At 33.1% G+C, this 23,755-nt stretch overlaps 2 protein-coding genes and 1 long non-coding RNA gene across 5 annotated transcripts; 1 reads left to right on the top strand and 2 right to left on the bottom strand.

Annotated features, from left to right (window-relative positions):
- Positions 1–341: 341 nt before the first annotated feature.
- Positions 342–21,773, top strand: LOC117220359 (uncharacterized). The gene is made up of 2 exons (XR_004490255.2): positions 342–441; positions 21,480–21,773. It is a non-coding gene; the product is annotated as an uncharacterized LOC117220359 (long non-coding RNA).
- On the bottom strand, positions 1,627–10,270 carry LOC117220357 (DNA repair protein RAD50). Of its 2 annotated transcripts, XM_076526851.1 has the most exons (17): positions 9,097–10,270; positions 8,618–8,782; positions 6,870–7,116; positions 6,207–6,798; positions 5,977–6,131; positions 5,708–5,906; positions 5,403–5,626; positions 4,958–5,323; positions 4,751–4,871; positions 4,305–4,683; positions 4,016–4,221; positions 3,190–3,947; positions 2,849–2,974; positions 2,491–2,766; positions 2,284–2,417; positions 2,079–2,210; positions 1,627–2,013 (listed from the first exon to the last, which is right to left on the bottom strand). In XM_076526851.1, the coding sequence occupies exons 3-17, from the start codon at positions 7,098–7,100 to the stop codon at positions 1,761–1,763; spliced, it is 4,152 nt and encodes a 1,383-aa protein (XP_076382966.1). In that variant the 5' UTR covers positions 7,101–7,116; positions 8,618–8,782; positions 9,097–10,270; the 3' UTR covers positions 1,627–1,760. The 2 variants fall into 2 exon arrangements, with proteins under 2 accessions (XP_076382966.1, XP_033326124.2); XM_033470233.2 differs by having other exon boundaries at positions 8,618–10,270.
- On the bottom strand, positions 12,315–21,483 carry LOC117220356 (uncharacterized). 2 transcript variants are annotated; one of them, XM_033470232.2, is made up of 3 exons: positions 19,140–21,483; positions 16,877–19,079; positions 12,315–15,837 (listed from the first exon to the last, which is right to left on the bottom strand). In XM_033470232.2, the coding sequence occupies exon 1, from the start codon at positions 20,330–20,332 to the stop codon at positions 19,145–19,147; it is 1,188 nt and encodes a 395-aa protein (XP_033326123.2). In that variant the 5' UTR covers positions 20,333–21,483; the 3' UTR covers positions 12,315–15,837; positions 16,877–19,079; positions 19,140–19,144. The 2 variants fall into 2 exon arrangements, with proteins under 2 accessions (XP_033326123.2, XP_076382970.1); XM_076526855.1 differs by having other exon boundaries at positions 16,877–21,483.
- Positions 21,774–23,755: the final 1,982 nt, after the last annotated feature.

The following is a 23,755-nucleotide window of genomic DNA, read 5'->3' as shown; positions in this document are numbered from 1 at the left end:
ATAACCCAATACTTCTTGACCGAGACGATCAGCAATTATTATTATACTCCACGAGATAGAGTTTAGTAAGCAGCAGATAATTTCGCATTTATCGAAACTATGAACGAAACTAGGAATACATATAATTAAGTTTGTAGATCTGGGAAAAATAGAAAATGGTATTTTATTATCGCATTGTTATCACATCTGGTGTAAATAAAGCTAGAATGAATTTGAAGCCTTGAAAAGGGCCATTATTATTAAATAGAGATGCCTGTGAAACACAGGAGATTGTTGTTGCTTCTGTAGTTCGTTCGCAGCCCGTAATTCTGGAGTTTGTACCTCGCGCCACCTCCATTCTGCGCAGAACGTAAGCTTGCGTTGACGGCGGATGCCCCCACCGCCAGCCCTAGATTGTACATTTTGCGGCCCGTGCCCTGGCAATCTTACACCTTTGTAACGGTTTGGAAAATTCATTGTTACATTATTATTATAACATATTTTTTGCATGATAAAAATTAGTAATTTAATAATGTTTTTAATGAAATAAAAAAATAGCGTTTTTGACCATATTTCCGTGCTCTTCTAAGAACTTCACACTTGATACCGTGCCCTGTATTTCCGTACCTTAACATACGTCAATGCCCCGTATTTCTATACTTTCCATATTACCGTGCTTGTATTTCATGCACGCTTTTTCAATTGATCTGAATAAAAATGAGGTCAGCTTCGATCACGCGGTCTAATTAATATAAGAGGACACTAGGCACTGAGATACGAACACGTTCTTGTGACATAATTTGCGTTTTGTACAATGTAAATCACATTAATCATTAATTTATACGAAAATCTTAAGCAAGAGTTTCTTACGGTTTTTGACAAGACATACCACGTAAATGCCTTAGAACTGCTGTAGCATCAATTGCAAAATGTTAATTACATTTTAACATATGAAAAGTGCGATGCCCCTCCCCAAACCTTACATGTGCATAGGTAAACATAATAAAAAGAATAGATTATTAATTTATACAATATAACACACTTCTTTTTCTATACGTTTTTAATCCGGGGGCACAAAAATTCGGACAAGCCAGGAAACTGATACATCTACTCTAGTAAAACAAATTATTATTTCAATGTAGTCTCACAACAATTATTTTAAATCCTACAAACTGTACATAATTTAATAATTTATAATAATGAACTCTTGAAAATTTTCGCCTCTTTTTATAATTTTCTATACAATTTAATTAAAAATCTATGGTGTACGAGTTAAATACTAGTAAAAGAAAATGATTATTAATGTATTATTTCATCAATATAACAACGTTTCATTCAAAAATTCTCCAATAGATTCATTAACATTTTTTACTATTACGAAATTTATTAAATTCAAAGAATTGGAATTGAACAGCGAGAAAGCAGTAATAAAACGTGTCAAAAAATGCGATGAGAAAACATTGAAGGGAGAATTACTTCGTCCACAAGATGAACCCACAATTCGTATTGTTAATTGCATATATTGTTTCATCAGTAGAAGTCGCGAAATTATTGATAAGTGTTAGATTGTTATTAACACAGTACTATAACAGATTGAGGTTGTTTAGAATGACAAGTGCTCCGCATCTGTCACATGGGAACTCACAATTAATTTGTAAGAAAATTAATTTATTTTTGTTTTATAACATTCAATAACAGGACCAATACATATTTATACATTTTTAAGATTGTTTTTTAAATTTAACAAGAACTATAGCATTGAATGAGGTAGAGTGCAGGTCTTATATAGCCAGAACATATGTCTTCTTCGAGGTTGTAGCTTCAGTATGATCATTGCTATCAGTCTGTCCAGTAGATCTTTTTCTCTGATATAAACTATCACTACAAAATTTTTTGCGTGAATTTCCCTCCGCTTTATTTTGCAATTGTGCTATGCTTTCCATACATTCGTCTTCAGACGATAGTGGTTCTTGAACATCATTCGCTCCCAAATTTTGGTTATTCAGTCGACAGTATCTAATTGACGAGTATCCACTGCGGAATTCACAAAATACGTTTAAAATGATATTTCTATTCATAAATATTTATCATACACATACTTTCTCTTTCTGAATAGCTGATGGAAGCCTCTATTTTCACTTAATTCAGCTAATTTGAACAAAAACCTTTCATCATGACTAATTACGACCAGTTGAAAATTCTTCTGATATTGGGATCGTAATTTGACAACACTGTAATGTAAAACGACGTTCACGATTCATGTATTCAATTAAACTGATGTTAATACTAATGATTGCAACATACGTGGCTAATGCATCTGCTAAACTGTCTGCATTTTCTTGATCTAAATTTGTTGTTGGTTCGTCCAAGGCAAGAATTCCGCAATCTTTGCAGAAAGTCTCCGCTAAGGCAAGTCTTATAATTATAGAGGCTAGAACCTGAAATCAACATTCCATAAATGAACAAATTTACTGTTTTTAGCAACTACGTTTCTGCCAAAGGATACTTTACTCTTTGTCCAGCACTGCAGCGACCCCTCATGTCAATTTCATGACCATGTTTTGTTTGAACCAATTTATAGGTGTATGATCTTTTTGCACCACCTACAGATTTGGTAGCGTCCGTACGAATTTCTATAGACGTAGTATCGGAACCGGTATATACAAGTTTCCAAAGCCTCTTCATAATTCTGTTGACCGATGCCATACGGTCTTCGTGAAATTTTAGGACAGCTCTGTCCAGTGTTTGACTGTACACTTTCAAAGTTGATATCGTTTGTTTTACAGTCTGATTTAAGAGAGAGATAAGTTAAAGCAATATCATACAATGTCATACTAACATACTATAAAGTAGGGTATTGTTACATTACCGTTATCTCTATACATTTTCTCTTATATCTTTTATGTGCTAGTTTGTACAGGTCCTGCTTCAATTCTGTTGTACCCTGCTCTACGACTAGTTCTAATTCCTCTTGGTTACCTATTGAGATGTTTCTCTGAACAGAATTTGAAATATATTACGTATCCACAAAGAAAAATTGTTTCAGTCAATATTAAGTTAATGCATTACAGGAAACATTAAATGTTTAGTAAATTATTTTTATCAGAATTAAAGAAAAGCAAGACCAAAAAATATCTGCAATATTGTTGTATGCTCTATTTCAATCCTTGTTGAATAAATAATTCTTTAAAATTAACTTAAATAATCTACCTGTCTCAGGAGGGCTTCTTCTCGCTCGCACATGTTCTGCAACTCTTCCATAATTTGAGTATAATTTATAGACATCAACTCATTTCTTAAATCTGAATATTCTTGTTGTAAAGTTTTAGATTTCTCCCTCTCTCTCCGTAACTGTACATTATCAGATAAATTTCTTTTTAGAACTTCGTGAAGAGTGATTTGTTCTTTCAGTTTGTTTATATCTGCTTCAGATTTGCTTTTCTCAGATCGAAAATTCTTAATTGAGATTTCATAACGTTTGATCTTATTTTCGGAATGTTCTAAAGCTTCAGGAATTTTACGGTACACAAATGCATCGACATCATCTTGTATTTTTTCTAAATCGGATAAACGTCTAAACCCTTCAGCTAATATTTTTCTATCCATTTCCTGTTTCTCCCAATTTTCTTTCTTCTTCTTCTCTAATTTTTCGATTCCTAAAGTTAGATTGCCTTCGGCTACTGTACATTTTTGCTTCAAATCATCCACCAATTTCCCCAACAAAACCTCCTTCGAGTATAGTGTTTCCAGTTTCTCTTGTAACTGTTTTACTTCTTGCACACCTGCACGTATTTTCAATTGTTCTTCATGTAATGCGTTTAATTCCTCCCGAGCGTTATACAGTTTTTCATTCTGTGTATTTATCGAGGACTGCAAATTTTCGATATCACGACGAATGGTTTTCAATAGCGTTTTCAACTCATCCCTTTCTCTTTGAGCTTCATCAATGCTACGCTCTGATTTAATGCCTAGATGTAAAAAAATATTTGTTGTAATTTGTATATTAAGCTTCAAGTATTTAAGACCACTTATATACCTGCATTAATCATGCGTGTTTTGAAACTATCAATCGTCTGTTTATGTTTTGTTATGTCATCAATGCATCTATCCCATAACACAATATCACTCATGATATTTTGGGTCAACGTTAATCTCTTTTCGGGATCAGATTTCTTGTTTTTTAATTCCGTTATAGACGTCTGTAATTTTGCTAGTTCAGATTTAGACTTTCCTAAATTATTCCTATAAATTATGATTACATTACTATAAATTTAATAAAACAAGATGAAAAGAAATACATTGAAAATAAACTTTAATATACTTACATTAAATTTTCCAGCTCATTTTCTTCAAAGTGTACTATTTTTTCGATCACTGGTTTCAGCTGCAACATCTTATCATATTTTTCTTGCTGTATTTCCAATTCTGATTCACATTTTTTTAAACGGTTTGGGTGGCTTTCCATTTCGTTTTCCATTTCCCTTAACAAATTCTCAACAGCTTGGCGTTCTTCAAAACCTCTGTGACATAAAGGGCAAGAAGGACTTGTTTCCTTCAATTGTTTTATATAATCCTTATAAGCAACTCCTTGATGAGCATATAAACCTCTTTTATCTTGTAAATCTTTTAATTTTCTGGATTGCAATAACACAGACTCATCAAAATCTTGATATTTACAAAACAAAGAAACTTGTGCTTTGTCAGCTGAAATAGAAAAATTTATCATTGATAATGAATTGATTTCGAACTTACAAAATAGCATTTAACTCACATTCTATTTCCTTCCTTTTTTTATGAAGCTCACTCTCAACATGCGATATTGTTGTTTGTAATGTATTAGATCGAATTTCTTCCATTTGAATTTGGTGATTAATAGATTCTATTTGGCTTGTCTAGAAAATTAATATGTAATCAATTTTATTAATAATAGAAATAAATTGTGGAAGTCTGTGTAATTTTAATAACAGTTTGTAAGTACCAATTCTCTTTGAGTTGTATCTACTTTATTTTTTAATTTAATTTGTGTCAGTTCTTTGACATCCACTAAGTTTTTTATAATTTCTTCATATTTATCTTTTAACTTCTGTAATTCCTTTTCCTTCGATACTAATGAATTATTATGCAATTCCAGTTCGGCTTGTAACGAACTTTGTTTTAATAATGAAGTTATTTCCTCGTCGACAGCGTTCAACTTCGCTTCGGTTTCATCTCTTAATTTTATTTTACCAGTAACTTCCTCCTTCGCTGTATTTACATTCAATGTTTCATTCAAATGTTCAATTTTAGTTTTTACCGTTTGCATTTTGGATTCTATGGTGTTTAAGTTATTAGCAGCATCTCCAAGCTTAAAATTAAATTAAATGTATTATACTAATATATGCATTCTTATCAAACAATAATTTGATACAGGTTGTGAGATATACCCGTATTTTCTCCAATTTTATTTTATGAATTTCATCTCTCGTAGCAACTACTTCACTTTCTTTCATATTTTTTTCGGATTCACTTTTCGAATATTCATTGCGCAGTATGTCCACTTGATTTTGTAATTCTTTTTCCTCTCCTGCTCTTCTTGCTCTATTGTCCTCTCCAATGTGTTCTAACTCTTGGAATTTTTCTCGTAATCTTTTGGTTAAAGCTAGAACTTCTACAACATTAAAAACAATTCAAATGTATAGTAACTTAAAAATATCCATTTCAGTTCTGGAATGTGTAATAGCATTCGAACCTATTTCCGAAACACTAGAATCTATAGTATCCAGTTGCCATGCCATTAATGCTTCATTTAATATTTTATTGCGATTAGTAACTTTTCTTTCCTGATCTTTAACTTGTTGTTTTAAAGAACCACTGGTGACATTTTCTCTGGCTAATAAATTTGATATCTTGGTCTCCTCTTCAGCAATTTCTTTTACTCTTGTCTGAAACTAAATATGTAAAAAATAAATGCAAATTCAAAGTTTGAAGATATTTATTAACTGGTAACAAGTATTGTACTTCTTTTATGGTATCAACTTTTCCTTTTAATTTTTCATCAAACGTTTCTATCTCAGCAAATAATTCTGTCATCGAACCATCAAACTCTTCTTCTATATTTTCTTCTAATCTGTCTATATGCTGTTTACATAAATTATACTCTGTTTTCTTGCTTTCTGAAAAAAGATTGCATTTATAAACATATAAGCTTTCATCGAAAAAAAGTTTCATAAATGTTTTAAAGGAATTACTTTCTCGAATTTGTAAATCTTTATAGTTAGTAGCCACTTTTTCAAAATTTTTAATCCTCTGAACTAAAGGTTCCAATTCATTTTTAATTTCCTCTACTTTTTCTATTGCAGTCTTCAATCGTCTTCTCTGATCTCTCAATGTTTTTTCTTTGTCTTCTACTTGAGAAACGATTATACGACATGAATTTTGTTCTTCTTGTAATAATTTCAACTTTGTAGTATATTCTTTCATCAGTTTTATGATACTTTCAATTGCTTTATTGTAATTTGTGCTGTCAAAGATTTCATCAAATTTTTCTTTTAATTTTTTGCCCTCGTTAAATGGCCAACTCAGATCTTCCTGGTGGCAAAATATAACGTAATCCAAAATTGGTTTGGACACACCCATTATTAATGAAAGTTCTGTATCGACATTAACGCATCTGTTGGTGATCGATACGACCTTGTCTGTACCCTTGTTCAGTCTACTCAATGTATTATCAAGGGTCTTTAATTTTTGTGTCCCAGTTATTCTAGAGCATTCTAGTGTTCTGCATATTGTAATTATATTTCCTTTTCTATCCACTATTTCGGCCTTTATAACAGCTCGGACCTGTACAAAAATAAGAATGCTAATGAAATGAATAGTAATAAAACTATACACGTGATAGCAAACAATTTTACCGAGGATGTCATTGTCAAAGCCGGGTCGTGTATAAAGAATTTTCCACGCTCTGAATTGGGAGGAAATTCGCCGCAAGTGACATATTTCAGTGCTTCGATAATTGTTGTTTTCCCAGTGCCATTTGGACCAAGAATAAGTGTCAGTGGTCGAGAAAATCGAATTATTGCTTCTTCGTTTTCATCGCCGAAATTACGAATACCCCGTAATGAAAGTCTTCTTATACGTGACATTGTTTATGATATACTACTGTAGTTCGAATCAAAATAATTCAACACGTTAAATAAATATATTACTTTGCGAATGATACCGTTAATAAATATAAAATATGTATAGTACACGAATTTTATTGCAATACAAATATCTACAGTTCAATGGGTGCGATTTACTGTAATCAAATGAGCGGGAAAGTAGAGCGAACAATGAACATGAACAGTGAAGACACCGAGTGGATGAAGTCAGGGATGAAACATTTGAAGATTTTCTAACTTAACGCCGTTGGCGGTAGATTGAAGAACTTTTGGTAACTCGGTGTGTGACAGGGCAAGGAATTTTCACGTTAGAAAGGTTTACTAAAAGGGTAAAAACTAAAGGACACATTTGGTAAAAAACAACCTTCCAATCAAGTTCGAAAGAGATTCGTTGCTTACTAAGCTAGCCATATATGATGGACAGTTCGACCTAAATATTAACTCTTACGTAAAAAAAATGTTAAGTTATGTTACAATGCTTTTTTACATAATTTTGTTAATGTTCATCCAAATTCAATGAACCATATATCGTTTTAAAGTTTGACATTTTTACTTTTCGATGATATAAACTACTTTTATTAAAATGAATGTTGTGAGGACAAAATTGGTCCTTGAAGAGGCGCGTACCAGATCGTAAAGTTTCTTGATATTTTCAATCATCTAGCATAACCGGGATTAATGTCTTATTAATATGTAAACTTAGAGTCATATTACAAACTGTTTCAAGTGGTGGTAAAATAGACTTATGTAAATTTGAAAAGTTACTATGCATACTGCAAAACTGTATGTTCAATTAGACTCGTAGTACCCTATATCTCTAACTATGTACAGGTTACTTATTCATGGATGATTAATGATTGAAAATGCTATTTTACCTATTTAGAAAACTATCAGAAGAAGCAGCTGATGTAAGAAACAAACACTTTCGTTATTACATAGAAGGTTTAACATGAAATTTTTTGAAGAAATCATGTAATAACGAAGTGTTGAACAGACTCTTGTTTACTTTGAATCCTCTGATATCCGGTATGAGACCGATCGCAAAGAAAAGTCAACGTCATATCTAAGCGAAACATTACACTTGCTTCTACCTTCTGAACCTGCGTCAGTTGTTGTAGAAGAACAGGAATCAGAAGAAAAAGATGATGATGAACGGGAGGAGCAGGAGGAGGAATGATATTGAATGAAGGGGAAACATTCTCAAGCAGAGAACTTTCAGAGGCATAATTTAATGAAAACTAATAGAAACGGATAAAAATATGTATAGGATTTTTTGTTGGAAGATACATTGATATTTATATATAAAAATTGCAAATATAAATAAAATATAAATACTCCACTGTAGCTATTTCAAGCCTGTGCAATAAAATCTATACAAGCAATGTCCCTTTCTAGGTCTATAATTGCGGAAATAAATAAATACATACGCATAAAAAAAGAATCGTAATATAAACATTTCTAATGTGAATAGTTTCTTCAAATAATTCATTAGTACTTACTTTACCGAAAAACTCTGCGATTCTCGATGGTCATTTGATCGTAAATTGACTATAAAACACGCAGTTGGAACCAATGTTTCCAGATTCTTAGGCGTAAAACTTCAGAAAAACAGAAGATTGAAGTATGAACGCTGGCACTCACCCGAACAAAATCATTAACAAAGTCTAAAACTCATAAACAGACTTAGTAAATCGTTGATTATTTTTAAATATTAATTACTATAAAAGCATTAGAAGAAGAAGTAGTTTTAAGCTTCTGTATAAGAATGTTTACGTAATTTGTGGAAATAAGTGTAAAATTACGAATAAATGAGAAAGAAACGCGTATCATTAGAATTGTAAATAACCGATAAATTACAGAGCCCTATGGATGGAGAGAGAGAGAGAGAGAGAGAGAGAGAGAGAGAGAGAGAGAGAGAGAGAGAGAGAGAAATGAGAAAAAGAAGGTTGATACATAATTTCTCAGACATTCAACTAACTCAAGAAACAACAGTTTTACGATTTAAGTGAAATTTTAAAGATCGATTTTCAACTGCACTTTTGAGTCACATACTCCACTGTGGCGTCGTCGCGATGTGCGGTAGTATATATGTGGATCAGGCGCCTATTGTCAAACAGTTGACTAAAACAGGGGACAATTCGAACGTGGCATTTGAATTGTTCGTTGCAGACGGGCCTTTAACGCTCGGGCAACATTCGGCGATAATGAGTACTGTTTGTTTTGCGGCGATTTTGAACATCGTCGATCAAAAAAACTCCGCGACTTCGTTCGTGTTTGAAAGTCGGGCCTAGATCGACCCGTGAAACCGCGATTTGGCCCGAATAACTCTCCCGTTATTAGATAAACCCTAATTATACCCCTAATTAGGTCCCCTTATTAGACCCCTCTACGATAATCCCTCTACATCCGAATGGGACAAGTCAAAAGGAAGATCGTGCTCGCCGGTCGCATTCTCATCAGACTGGGGTAGCCAAAAGGGAAAGGTTGAAAAAGAGGTAGATAAGAAGAATAACAAACAACAATTTCCCAAAAAATTCAACAATACAAAAAAGATACGAATGGAAAGACAAAGAAGAGAAGAAGAGGAAAGAATAACAACAGAAAATAAAATAAAAGAAATAGCAAACTGGCTAGAGAATTTAAAACGAGGAAATGCAATTCAAATCATTTGCAACGTTCACGGAAGCCCTATGCGAATCAGTTCTCTTCATCACAACACTCCTTCATAAAAAATCAAACAAATCACCTCATTACAAAATCTCGTAAAAATAATAATGTCGATATCAAAAATTCACATGCACGATCTACGATTTGGTTACGTTAAGCCATTTGGAATGGATCGAAGCTACGTAAACTATGCTCATCCATTACGTATCGGGTTTTCACGTTATAAAAGAACACAGACCGATAAACTTCGACATCCTATTCCATTTTCAGATCACGTCACAAAGGAAGCACGGCAACAAAAAATTAATGCGTTTTACGTTAGCTCGGTAAAGACAAACGTGAATTCAATCATACCGCGAATTTATATTTATATTTTGACCGTAGCCAAAGATGCCAGGTAAAATCGCGCACCTCGAAGAATTTTTTACGTGTCAGCTCTCATCCTTATGAAACCGTTATCCCAGTTGGCGGACAAGAGAATATGTACTTCAACGGCATCAAGCGTTTGCAAACGCAGAATACAGTGACTAGGAATTCAGTCAAAATCGTACAGTACATATTAAGCTTATGTTAATATTTTATAGAACATTCACGTGCATTTTCAACACATTATAGTCGCCGAGGAATTGATTTGACTAAATTTTCGCAAAATTGGGGTGTCATTTTTTACCAATCTTCTTGCGCGCGCGCGCGCGCGCGCGTGTGTGTGTGTGTGTGTGTGTGTGTAAAGCCATCTTTAGACTTTCTTCAGTTGTAATATTATGTAATCGTATTTTTCTTTCCAATTCATTCTGCACATGTTCTACCATATTCATATCCGACGATTGGGGAAGTGTCCGAAAAACTTTAGAATTATGCTTCGGATCGTTGTCGGCGTAAAAGTTAAAATGATTTAAAAGCTCCATTTTTTTCAGCACTTTGCTTTAAGTTATTTTTTAATATATTTAAGTAGACTCATTTACCCATTACATTATCGATAAATACTAAATTCCCAACACCGGAAGTAAATCTTCTTTGATGTATTTTTTTGCAAATTTACGTCTCCTCTTTTTATTTTGCAAACTTATCAACGGCTTCTTCTGCGCAATTCTACCATGATAATAGTTTTTCTTAGTACTCTTTTAATAGTCGATTCACTTACTGTTACATTGAAATATTTTTGAACATTTCATGCCAATTTGAGAGCACATCCTGTCGGGCTATCTTCAATTTTTCGAATAATTTATTGCTTATTCGTTGCATTCAGTTTCTTATCAAACCTTTGTCTGACTTTATTTGATATTTGATTCTCTTCTTTGTGTCATTTTATAATATTTTGGATTGTACTTTTACTCCGCTTAATAATTTTAATGATTTCATTATAATCTTTTCCATTTCTATAATAGAATATTATAGTTTTCAATTCACGTTCCGCTAATGTAATTTGTCCTATTTTCTTTATTTTTTGAAAACAGGCCAAAACAGGCCTGAATTCCTATGTGTACGATTTTAAGTGATATAGTATATTATATGTATATTATATACATATATTATTATATATATATATCGGTTTGTAACACAAGTTGATTTTCACGACCTTTATTGGTTGACTCATAAACGATTATCGACGGTTGGCTTACCTTTCATATGTGTTTCATTTAAAAGAATAACGACCTTGTTACTGACAAAGTAGTTAGTGACTGTTGGCGCTTGGCGCGCGCACACACACACACGCTCGCGCGCGCGTGTTATATGTACACATACATATATATATATAAATATATGTATATTTTGCTTCCAGCTCGACCAATGCTGACTACATGACTGCCCTCGGTCAATTCGCCCTATGCACACATGCACATTATGCTATATTTCTTATAACACAATTTAAACATAACATAAGTATACGCTTACTGAGAAATAGTTAAAAATAAGATAAACTAGTAGTTTAATATAAGAACAATGAAATAAGTGCAAGATACTAGAATATAATATATACTAATATATTATTTATACGAATAAAAGTAACGGAATAGAAATAGCAGAAAGAAACAATCAGCATGGTATTTTTGAATCCAATATTTCATCTGATCGGGGCTTTCTACCGTGGTAAACGGTGGGCCTTTAAATTTGGGGATTAGTTTTTTTGTTAACTCCGGAAGTCATATCGTGGTTCCTAATCATAAAAAACATAGTCACATAATCACCTGCTTGGTAGACCGTGTTCTGTTTGTGTCGCCGATCATAAATCTGTTTATTTTTTATTTTTATTTTCCACAATGATGCTACTCGCTTATCTCTGATTTCATTCAAATTTCGATATTATTAGGCATACGTATTTAAAACGAATCATATTTGATCGTTGACGACGCCTAACTGATTTATGCCGAAAAGTAATTTGCTGGGAGTAGTTCCTATTGGTTCATGGCTTGTTTTTTTTATTATTATAATGTTATATTTTTTTATTATTATAATCTTTTTTTGTGAGAGTTATATGCATAGCTATACATGAATATAACAGTTTACAAAAGTGATTACAAATGATATGAGTAATTTAAATTTGGAAGTTATATTTTTTAAAGAAATACTATACATATATGAGTACACGGTACAATATTAGATTCCGAAAGAAGGGTTCGTATGTCTAAAAGCAAATACAGTTTATCTTTATAGATCCTTTCGGTACGATCGGTACGTTCGACTTTTTGAATATCGTACAAAGGACACTGACAAACAGTATGATTTAAATCCCGTTTCTCGACGTTACAATTACATCTTACACAGCTAGTTATACCAGCACGAACAAGTAAGCAGCGAGATTGTAGTGGTTAGATTTACAACGGTTGATTGTTGTATGGTAAGCTCACGAGTAAATAATTTGTCACAGGACCAAGGTTTATTTGCCTTTTTATAAAAGTATTTAAAATATTCTGTTTCTCTTCCTTCTTCCTTTGTCTTTTACAGTGGTATTAATACACTTTTCAAGAAGGGAGATGTGTTAGAATAGATTGCAATGTCATCTGCATTTAGATACCGTAATATTTCTGGCAATCCTCCTGCTTAAGGAACACCCATGTAAGCGATTCCGATTTGATCTTTTGCGATGCTGTGTATATTTCTTTTTGATAAGTGAGAAATCTAATAAATTTAATTAGGAGCGCTGAACATTCTATATAAACTACTTTGTCAATCAGGATATCATTATTTATGTTATCAAACGTCCCCTGAATATCTAGAAAAGCGGCCAGAGTGCTTTTCTTATTAACAAAGTTATCTTTTATGTATAAAGAAAGATTAACCAAGTTATCAATACATTACGAAAACCGGATGAATTAATTGGTAATAAGTCATTGCATTCCAACCACCATTGTAGTCTAATTTTAATTAAAGTTTGAAACAGTTTGCAAAAGCATGATGAAAGGATGATGGGGTGAACGCTCTTTTGGTCTCTGTTTTTTTTTTTTTAATAAAATGAATAAAGGATTGATTCCATTCTGTAGGGTAGTCACCTGTGGAGAACATTTCATTAAATATATCTATAAGAATTTCTACTTGAAGGGTAGTTTTTTAATGACCTCGTAACTAATTCCATATAACTCTAGGGTTAATCTCCAGAGATGACTTTAGATTCTGCGAGTCTAGTGCAACATTAAATTCTATATGGTTAAAAGGTGCATCAAAAAATTCATTTGGTCCAGAATTTGGGCAGTAGTCAGGGCCAGTCGGGATCTATGTAGGGCTTATTTTATTAAGAGCATTTGAGACCCGATTGTCAAGCTGTAAATTTACTAAAACATGTTTTTCGATTTATGTTAGCCCATTTATTTTTAAGGACTTTAATTCTGTTCCAGAAGAATTTTGTATTACTACGGATATTCATACTTTTTGCAAACTCTGAAACTATCTTTATTTTAAGCTTGGGCGACTATTTTCTCTTGTAATTTATCTAGTCATACTAGCATACTACAAAGTAGAGTATTGTTACATTGCTGTTATTTTTATACACTTTTCACTATATGTTTTATGTGCTCGTTTGTACATATCTAATTCTTCTTGTTTACCTATTGAGATGTTTTTCTGAAATATATTACATAAGCTTAAAATATATTACGTATCCACAAAGAAATATTGTTGTGTAATAGTGTAAATTATTTTTATCAGAATTAAAGAAAATTAAGACCAAAAAATGTCTACAATATTGTTGTACGCTAGAGATTGTATTGCAATCTTTGTCGAGTAAATAATTCTTCAAAATTAACTTAAATAATCTACCTATCTTAGAAGGACTTCTTCTAGATACCGCATTTTCTGCCATTCCTCTGTAATTTTATTTAATAGTAATTTGATAGAATTTGTGAGATATACCCGCAACTACTTTACTTTTTTTTCATGCTCTTTTCCGCTTCAGTTTTCGAATATTAATTATGTAATATATCCACTTTTTTTATAATTCTTCTTCCTCTCCTGCTCTTCTTGCTCTGTTGTCTTCTTCAATGTGTATTAACTTTCATACTTTTGCTTGTAATCTTTTGGTTTAAGCTATAACTATTTTCTTATCATTTATTTAGTCGGGAAGTTCCTTTGTATGTCCCATTTCTTAAACGCTGCTTTTTTAAATCTTTTCATCTTATTACAGTCATTGTCCCACCACGAGATTAGGTTTTTATGAACAAAACGTCTAACGTCTGTCTTTTTTTTGGTGTGAATTCTTATATAGCTTTCAATATTAAATTAATAAGCATTTTGTATTTTTCGCTCGCCGAAAGCAAGTCATACTCAGAGGAGAAAAATTTTATATAAGAATTTTTTAAGAAATAGGGGTATTTTCTCGCAGTTAATGCAAACGGAATTAAGTTTGTAGGACTTTTTGCGATAGTAAACTTTTTCAGTCTCTATATCCAGATAAATATTTGTCGGATCCCCAGGTTTCGTCATGAATCCGTGTATATGTATATTTTATTCGCTATGTTCAGTGTAGATAAAATAAGATCTATGTTTGACATTTTAGCTCCGCAGACGTCTACATGTGTAAATGTATTTGTATTATGCAGTAGGAGATCATGATGTTGAATTAGTTTGTAAGAGATTTCTGCCGTTACCATCTGTGATAGAATAATTTCATAGCTCATGGTGTGAATTACCTTGCGAATTACCTTGCATTACTAATGATTTGTTCCCATTGATGCTGCGAAAGAACAAGACCTGGATTTCTGTAACACACTATAATTTTTAAGCACGGACTAATATTTGTAAGCTTTATACCATACATCTCAATAGAGTCATCAGGAACACATAGATTTGTAACCTCCATAAAAACAAGGTTTTTGCGGATCAATAGCACTATACTATACTCTGTCTTTTCTGTATGTGTTAAAATCTGTAAACTTAAGATTTTTGTTCAGTTTTAACCAGGACTTTACACATACAAATATGTCTATGCCTTTCAGAATACGTTCCAGTTCTTCTGTACGTGGTATTGTACCCTCTGCATTCCAGAAGAGGAGCCGTAAATTGTAGTCTTCTTTGCTGCAGGGCCCTTTTTATTCGTCTTCTATGGAGGAGGTCTTTTTGTTTGAGTTGTTCAGTTTGTTTTTATGATTCTAGTGATTTGGTTTTTAAGCCTTCTGTTTTCTATACGATCATGCGTGCTTATCAGAATGCAGATGAGACCCAGAATATCGTTCGTGCTTTCTTGAACCGAATTGTGTAAATTTGTACTGTCGACGCTTTTGACAAGGTTACAATAGCTGATAGAAAACATGTAATTATGGCCAGTGATGTATTGCTTTGCAGGTTCAAGACATTTATTAGTTTCCGGAGGTGAGAGTGAATTCTTCGGCTTTTCGTGTTGTGGTTTTATAATATCAAGTAATTTGACAGTGGACGTAGTTTCAGTTGTGGATTCTTTAGCGATGTTCTGCCCTTGTGTGTCGTCATTGGAAGAAGCCGAAGATGAAAGTGTTCGCTTATGAGCAGCAATTGTAAGCAATTTAAAAACATTTTTCTGTGATTTCAATACATTGTTTCTTTGCTATCAACTGGAGGAACTTTCCTTGAAGATGAAGCTGATGCTCTATCGACAGAAGTACATATATTTAATCTATAAAATTTGCTTGGTATACTTTGATGAAGGGTTTCATTTTCGTAATATTTTGCTAAATCACCTTCCTCCTTGCACAGGAAGCAAGTTAATTGAAACGCAATACCTTTTTTAAAACTGGACTAAGGGACTTAAATTTTTTTCTGATGATAGCGGAACTAATCTACCAGACGATGATCAAAATGCTTGTTTTAAATTTTCCTATTACTTGGAATGACAAACAAAATAAAAAACTCTCGTTTTTTAATTTCTTATCTGAGCCTATAACAAAAAGTCAAAAAATGCCTCTCGTAGATCTCGGTAACTTATATGCGTGCTGAAAATTTGATCGAAATCGGTTAATCCAGAGTCGAGCTATAGGCGTCGAACGATTTTAAAAACTGTACATTTCTTACAGTTTTTTTTATCAAAAACGTGATAAAACTGTGATTTTTGCGATCTTTAATTTGTTGTAACTCATAAGATCGTGAACTGATTTCAATCAAATTTTCAACATACATATAAATTACCGAGAACTGTGAAAGATAATATGTATTCCTTCCGAGAAACCACTACCAGGGAAAATATATCACCGATTCCCTACATGTTTGTTGGCAATGAAGCCTTCTCTCTCTCTCTCCCTCTCTCTCTCGGACCAAGTTTTAATCCTTTGCACTCGATTGGCGACCCTAAGGTGACATTAAAAATTGTTATACTATATTTTAAGAGAATTTTCTCATTATTCAAGCTTGCATTCGGTAAATTAAAAAAAAAAGGAAAAAGACGGAAGCCAACAGGTTCAATTTCCAATGCATCCAATAAAAACGATCATACGATATGGAAATACAAATATCATCATTTTGGAGTTGAAATAATGTCGAGTGCAAAGGGTTAAAACCATACAGCAGAAGATTTTTATCAAATATGATGTAATCTTGATTTGTGTGTGTGTGTGTGTGTGTGTGTGTACACGGCATTTTATTTTCTCTGTAGACGATCTTCACCCGACCACGTCGATAGCAAGAGTACTTACATTTTTGTACCCCTACTCGCTGGTAAACCGGAGATACGTTACGTCACGATTTTCTCTAATTGGTAAACGCTAAGTAACGTGCTGATCAATCAGGTCATAGGTAAGGGCCCGTTGTCTTCCTTTTCCTGGTGTTAGTGTCGCGTCTTTTTCTATAGCTTTTTGACCGTGACTACGAATTTATTACCACGATAACGGAATTTCCTCCAGGCCTGCTCGACACGAGATGCGGTCACGGATCAGCTGCGAGTCAGCTGTGGGCCGCTGGGTCTCTGTCCGCGGGCCCTTTGGAAATCCCGAGTTTATGACACCAGCATTTGCTATTGAGACCGAAAACAAAAGATTCTAAAGAACGGAAAACATGCTTTCTCTATAATGCTACCAGTACGCGTTGGAACGGTTTCCTTAAAGATAGCTTTACTGTTGCTCGTGTCCGTTGGGGATCTGTACAGCCATCGTCCACAGTGCCATGAATCGATGACCGCTACAAATGAAAAAAGAATATTTAATTATAGGTTTGGTCGTGCCAGAAGATCTGTAGAATCAACATTTGCGATTTTATCTAATAAGTGGCGTATATTTCATAGAGCTTTGAATGTTGAATTTTGCAGTAGACACTGTTAAATGTTGTTGCGTCCTACAAAATTTTGTTACAGACCGTGATGGTTATCAGGAAGAAGATACTTACTCTATCATTGGAAATAATTATTTTTTACTTATACGATCCGCATTGTTTTTTACTTTATTATCATCACAGGTTTCCGTGAATTTAATAATAATTCAACAATTGTGCAAGGAGGCCGACAATTAAAATTAATAAGAAATTGTTTCATGAAGTATTTTATAAGTGACATTGGTAAGATGCCATATCAAAATTATTTCATTTAATTGTATAATATCATTGTGACGTATCCTAAACGATACTTTCCCTTTTTGTGAGGGACACCATGAGCAGCAGAACTCCAGTGCAGGCAGTAAAATGACAGTTGCCAAAACCTCGGTCGCATTTGAACATCTTTGCTATGTTTTTCTTTTTGAAAAGCATAAATTTTTCTGATTCGTTTGATTTTTGGGGGACGTCTTCTATGACATCTATATTCCGCTAAAACACGGCGTCAGATTGCCACAAACAACACGTCTCCATATTTTTAGTGCGCCCTTGTTTTAATAAACCACGACTTTGCCGCCAAATTGCCGTCTCGTGTAAATTACTTCATATCAATTACTGTATTGGCAAAACGCGGAACACAAAGCTGTAGTCGATTTTCTCGGCGACAGATTGCCGCGACGGCAAATGGCCGCCAACCGGTCGTCCGAAGCCAGCCTAGAAAGCCATTCTGTATGCCAAAGTGAAACAAAAATAAAAACTGACGAAATACATAGCATGTATTTTCAGATTGATTATTCAAATTAAAACTTGCGAAGCTAAATGTAGAATTTATTTACTAACATGAACCACCATTTTTTAGACATTTCCAATAATCTGTGAACAAAATGTTTTGAATACAAAGCAAATTATGTTTTCCCTAAAAATCTTAAGGCAAGCCTGACTTTCGCGTTAAATGATATATATTTTGGATTTCACATCACCTTGAGTTCAGAAATGCTGGTTTGATTAACAAATACGATAATATGAAAAATTATTTGATAATTTCTTAATCCAATTACATATTCACAATAAACTAATAAAACTGGTAGACAAATCTAACAATATAACGATAATACCATCTCTGTTGATTGTATCTAAGTTTTTGAATTTAAAGTCATCTAAAGGTAATGGTTATAGTAAATTGAAGCAGTCCTTCAGCTACAAAATTGTGAAGTCAATTTTACAAAGTCAAGATCACTGAAGAATACATAATTCCTATACGAAACACTTCTTTGGCAGCATGATGATTATTCAGAAAGAATATACTCTGTGTATCATATATTGCTAAAAACAACACATTTGATCATTGATTTATTATAAATACAGCCTTATTAAAAAGATCCATATTTTCTCACTTCATGCCATTTTTCCATCTTCGCAATATTTTGTTTGCCTGATTCTATCTCCATCTCACACAACATCATGTGACACCGTGTCACACAAGAGTGTGAAATAGAACTGCTACTATCTCTCAGCTTGCAAATACTTGCTGAAGTAACTAATGATGTTAAAGCTTCTCCTGATAGACGACAGTTTCCTTATTTCTTAGGAATTCAACTATAAAAATGAGCAGTCATTAATATCTTCCGCACTAAAATCGACCTTTTCTTCCTTTACCCGTGTCACCAAGTGATCATATTTAGCAGTTGTATCTCTTTTTCATTTATCAGAAATTCAACTATCTCCAGGTTACCAGAGTTAGCAGCCGTGTGCAAAACTGATCGGCCAAGATTGTCTTTAGTATTAAAATCGACCTCTTTTTCATCCACCAGAAATTTAACAGCGTCCAAGTGACCACATTTAACAGCCGTATGTAAAACTGTCATGCCATCACTGTCTTTAGCATTAATATCGACCACTTTTTCATTTATAAGAAATTTAACCATCCCCAGGTTACCAGAATTCGCAGCAGTGTGCAAAACTGTTCTACCATGATTGTCTCTAGCATTAAGATCAACCTCTTTTTCATTAATCAGAAATTTAACTGTCTCCAGGTTATCAGAGTTAGCAGCCGTGTGTAAAACTGTTCTGCCATGATTGTCTCTTGCATTAAAATCGACTTCTTTTTCATCAATCAGAAATTTAACCACGTTCATGCCATCATCGTTTCTAAAATTAAAATCGACCGATTTTTCATTTGTCAAAAATTTAACCATTCTCAAGTTACCAGACATAGCAGCCCTATGTAAAACCGTTGTGCCAAATTTGTCTTTAGCATTAAAATCGACCATTTTTTCATTTATAAGAAATTTTACAATCTTTAAGTTACCAGAATGAGCAGGCCAGTGCAAAACTGTTCTGCCGTCATAGTCTTTAGTTTCAAAATCAGTCGCTTTATCATTTATCAGAAATTTAATCATCGTCAAGTTACCAGAAATAGCAGCTTTGTGCAAAACTGTTATGCCAAATTTGTTTTTAGCATTAAAATCGACCTTTTCCTCATTTATCAGAAATTTAACAGTGTCCAAGTGACCAGATTTAGCAGCTGCATGCAAAACTGTTATGCCATGAATGTCTGTAGCATTAAAATCGACCGCTTTTTCATTTATCAGAAATTTAACCATCTCCAAGTTTCCAGATGCAGCAGCCCCGTGCAAAGCTGTTCTGTCACAATTGTCTCTAGCATTGAAATCGACATCTTTTTCATCCTCCGGAAATTTAACCGTGTCCAGTTGTCGAGATTCAGCAACCGTATGCAAAACTATCATGCCAGCATTGTCTTTAATATTAAAATAGACCGCTTTTTCATTTATCAGAAATTTAATCGTGTCTACGTGACCAGATTTAGCAGCCGTATGCAAAACTGCCATGCAATTATTATCATTATCTTCAAATTCGGCATCTAATGCTGTCTTACAACCTAATGCAAAAAGAAATGTAATTAACGTTCATAATTTTTCTCACGTGCAATATTCAAAACTGTTTTGCCGCTTGTATTTAGAGTATTAATTGCTACTCCATCCTTAAGTCAGTTTTCAATTTCTTTAAAAGAAAATAACTAACCATTGCTCAGCCTCTGTTTACATACTAAATCATTCTGATGTTCTAGTCTTTCAGGCATATTGTTATCTTCACATATTATCTTACTTGTCAGCATCTGTCGACATCAATAAATATTATGATCATCTATGACCCTTTAAATCATGGCGCACCTAATAGAAAAATCCGGAAAATTTTGAAGCTACAATTCTGATAATATATTGTTACTATAAATGTACAGTAGGCGTGCGATTTCTACTTCGATAAGGAAACTGCGTTTTTTGAAGTTCTTCATTTCATAAAACCGGGATCATTGACGCAAATGTCTGAACAAATTCTCAACCATGAATCTCGACAGCCGTGACATGCCACATTATTTTCACAATCAATGCGGGCATTTAGAAAGTGAAACGGGCAACCAATAACTACCCCTCCAGTCACGATAGAGGGTTAAAACTTTGAACAAAACGTTTTCTTTTTATAATCTATCGAATGGCATAGCAGCCGTTTAAATCAACTAAAGGACAGTTTTGAACCCCTTAAGCATCTATATACCTTTTTAACCCTGGAACTTGCCCTTGCGAATAAGTAACTACAGAGAAAATTAGATGACACACTTCTCCACTCATTTTTCCATTTCAGTGACTCCTTAAAATTTTGAATAAAATGTGGTCTATTTTAGATTACAAGCTACACATCAGAAAATTTTTACAGCGTTTTCGTTTGCAAGCTGCAGTAGCAAAAAATTAAAAACCAAAGAAGAAATCGCAAAAATACAGATCTTTGAAAAACAAAAAGTGTTGCACTCTGGGAATTTTAATTCTATCATAAGATCCATCATCGATTTTTATGGGCTTGAAATGTGTTGTCAACGTTATCGTTCTGAATAACTTTTCCTTATACAGTGATGGACAAACATATTTACCTTTAGAATGATAATTCTCTGAAAAGTGGACTACATGAATTATATTTTTTTAGGAGATAGGACGATCATTCTACTAGATCAGGCATGAGCGAGTTATTTCGGCAATGATCGAAGCCACAAGCCACTACTCCACTACTACTCTACTACTCTGTGTACATTACTACAAATAACATGAACAGCCCCGCGTGGAACACAGAAGAAACAATGTCATATCGTTTTTCGTGTCTCGTAGGTGTCTGAAGGACGAGTCATGGATCGTGACTCGCCCATGCCCTAATTACTAAAATACTTTTTTTGAATGTAGTTATTGCTTGAAATAACAAAAAAAAAAAACCTTTTTAAAATTTTTTATGTGAGTCTATAACTGTCACAAGTACTAGTCCCTGTAACATTTAAAAAAAACTCGAAATGTTTCGTTAAATTTGAAAAAAGTTATACCGTTTTAAAGGATCTCCACATACATTTCTTTCCCACTGGATGTGTTATCGCCGCTCGATCTTATGCAGTTAATATGAAAGCTACAATTATATTAGTTGAACCATCGACGACTAACATCCCATCAACAGTGTACCTGATATACATATATGCCGCATTCGTGACAAGTCTGATATATTGCCAGAAACGCGAGATTTAATTAATGTACCTAATCGTAAATTGATTATGGATACAGAAACGCGATGGAATTGTATATACATATATGATGTTTGAGAGATCAGTAGAACAGAAACGGGCCATAACATTTTAGCTGCAGCATTAGTAATATCTACTTTTGAATTAATTAAACAAAAAATTAGTAGCAAATAAAACGTAAATTTACACTATTAAACTTTATTATTATTATTATTATTATATTATTAAATTTAATTTAAACTGCAAGATTACACTGTAACGGTCGTCACATATACATAATTTCTTGACACCATGTATATTAAAGTAGGAAAACTTCAATGAAAATTCCAGGATATTCGCAAATTTTTTTTATAAAAAAAATTTTTATAAAAATTTGGAATATTATAGTAGAATATTGTGGTAGCAGTTAGCTGTTATTATACAGGCCGTTCATTTAGCTAGAACCGCACCTAATATCTCTGTTATGATGTCCTATGGAAAGTAAAAATTAATTCAAATACCATTAGCATTTTGCTTTATAATACTTCCATAAAAAATATCATAACTGCTTTAAATAATTTACGATTGGATTAAATTTATAGACAAAATAGAAATTACATTGTTGAAATAAAGAAAACATTACAATATTTCTTGATATTTAAAATTTATTCATATTATACCAATAAGAATATACATATCTTCTGTAATCAAAATATTGAAAATAAATAAACCACTATAAGTGAATATAAGTAAACATGCAAATAATTTACCCTCCAATGATCCAGTACATCGAGTAACTGCTCTAACTTTAAATATTGCTTGTGGTTGATATATAATTTCAACTACATCTTCACTAATGCTAAAGTTTTCATTTATATCTTTTTCTAAAGTGTCTGTAATTTCTACATCGTTCACATAAAATGCAAAACATACTGTTTCCTCATTTTGTAGAAGAGCATTAAAGATTGTTTGCAATTTGTCAATAGATATGTTTATAGGTAAATCTAATAAACCACCAAGTAATATATATTTCACCAGTCTCTGATTTAAAACGAGACAGAATTCGTTTGGTTTGTATTACTTCCAAAGGATAATCACCGCTATTTTGTTTGTTTCTATTTTCTTCTTCGAACTTTCTTTCACTCATCATAGTGAATACAACAATTAAATATGTATCAGATAAATAACATTAACAGCTCCAAGGTATATTAATTTATTATTTCTGAGATGTATTTACCATTTATTGCAATAAATAAAGAACGCCAAAATGAATACATATCGTAATACTTTTGAAAATAAAGCTTAACATTTAGTGTCACGTGTAAACATTGTACATATTAAGTTTTAAGGTTATGTTATGAACAGAGTTAAATGAGGACCATGCCCATGGTTAGATTAGGGGAATAAATGAATCAACCATACAACCAGTGTTGTAACTCAGCGCCGTCGACAATGTAGTGATGAACTTTTGGTAACTTGGCGTGAGTTCGTAGATTACATTAGTAATGCTCAATTGAAAACGGGATACGGGAGTGCAAAAATTACAATATATTCTATATGTATATTGTCCATACTTGGGCAAACATATTTTTTTATCCAAACCTATAGTCCATACTTGCATTATGTACTATGGAGTATGTACCTCCTCATAGCGAGTTTCTTTCCGAGCACTTTTATCCCTACCATTTTAATGCACATCCAACTCCGTGCAGTTGGTTTA

The sequence above is a fragment of the Megalopta genalis genome, chromosome 16 (genome assembly GCF_051020955.1).
Source record: "Megalopta genalis isolate 19385.01 chromosome 16, iyMegGena1_principal, whole genome shotgun sequence".
Classification (NCBI taxonomy): Eukaryota; Metazoa; Arthropoda; class Insecta; order Hymenoptera; family Halictidae; genus Megalopta; species Megalopta genalis.
This window is presented reverse-complemented; position numbering and strand designations above follow the sequence as displayed.

Coding starts and splice junctions, on each gene's coding strand:
- LOC117220357 (XM_033470233.2), bottom strand. CDS start 7,100: ATGTCACGTATAAGAAGACTTTCATTACGGGGTATTCGTAATTTCGGC. Junction 5,324..5,402: donor TAAAATTGGAGAAAATACGG/GTATATCTCACA, acceptor TTTAATTTTAAG/CTTGGAGATGCTGCTAATAA. Junction 3,948..4,015: donor AACACGCATGATTAATGCAG/GTATATAAGTGG, acceptor TTTTACATCTAG/GCATTAAATCAGAGCGTAGC.
- LOC117220356 (XM_076526855.1), bottom strand. CDS start 20,332: ATGGCAGTTTTGCATACGGCTGCTAAATCTGGTCACGTAGACACGATT.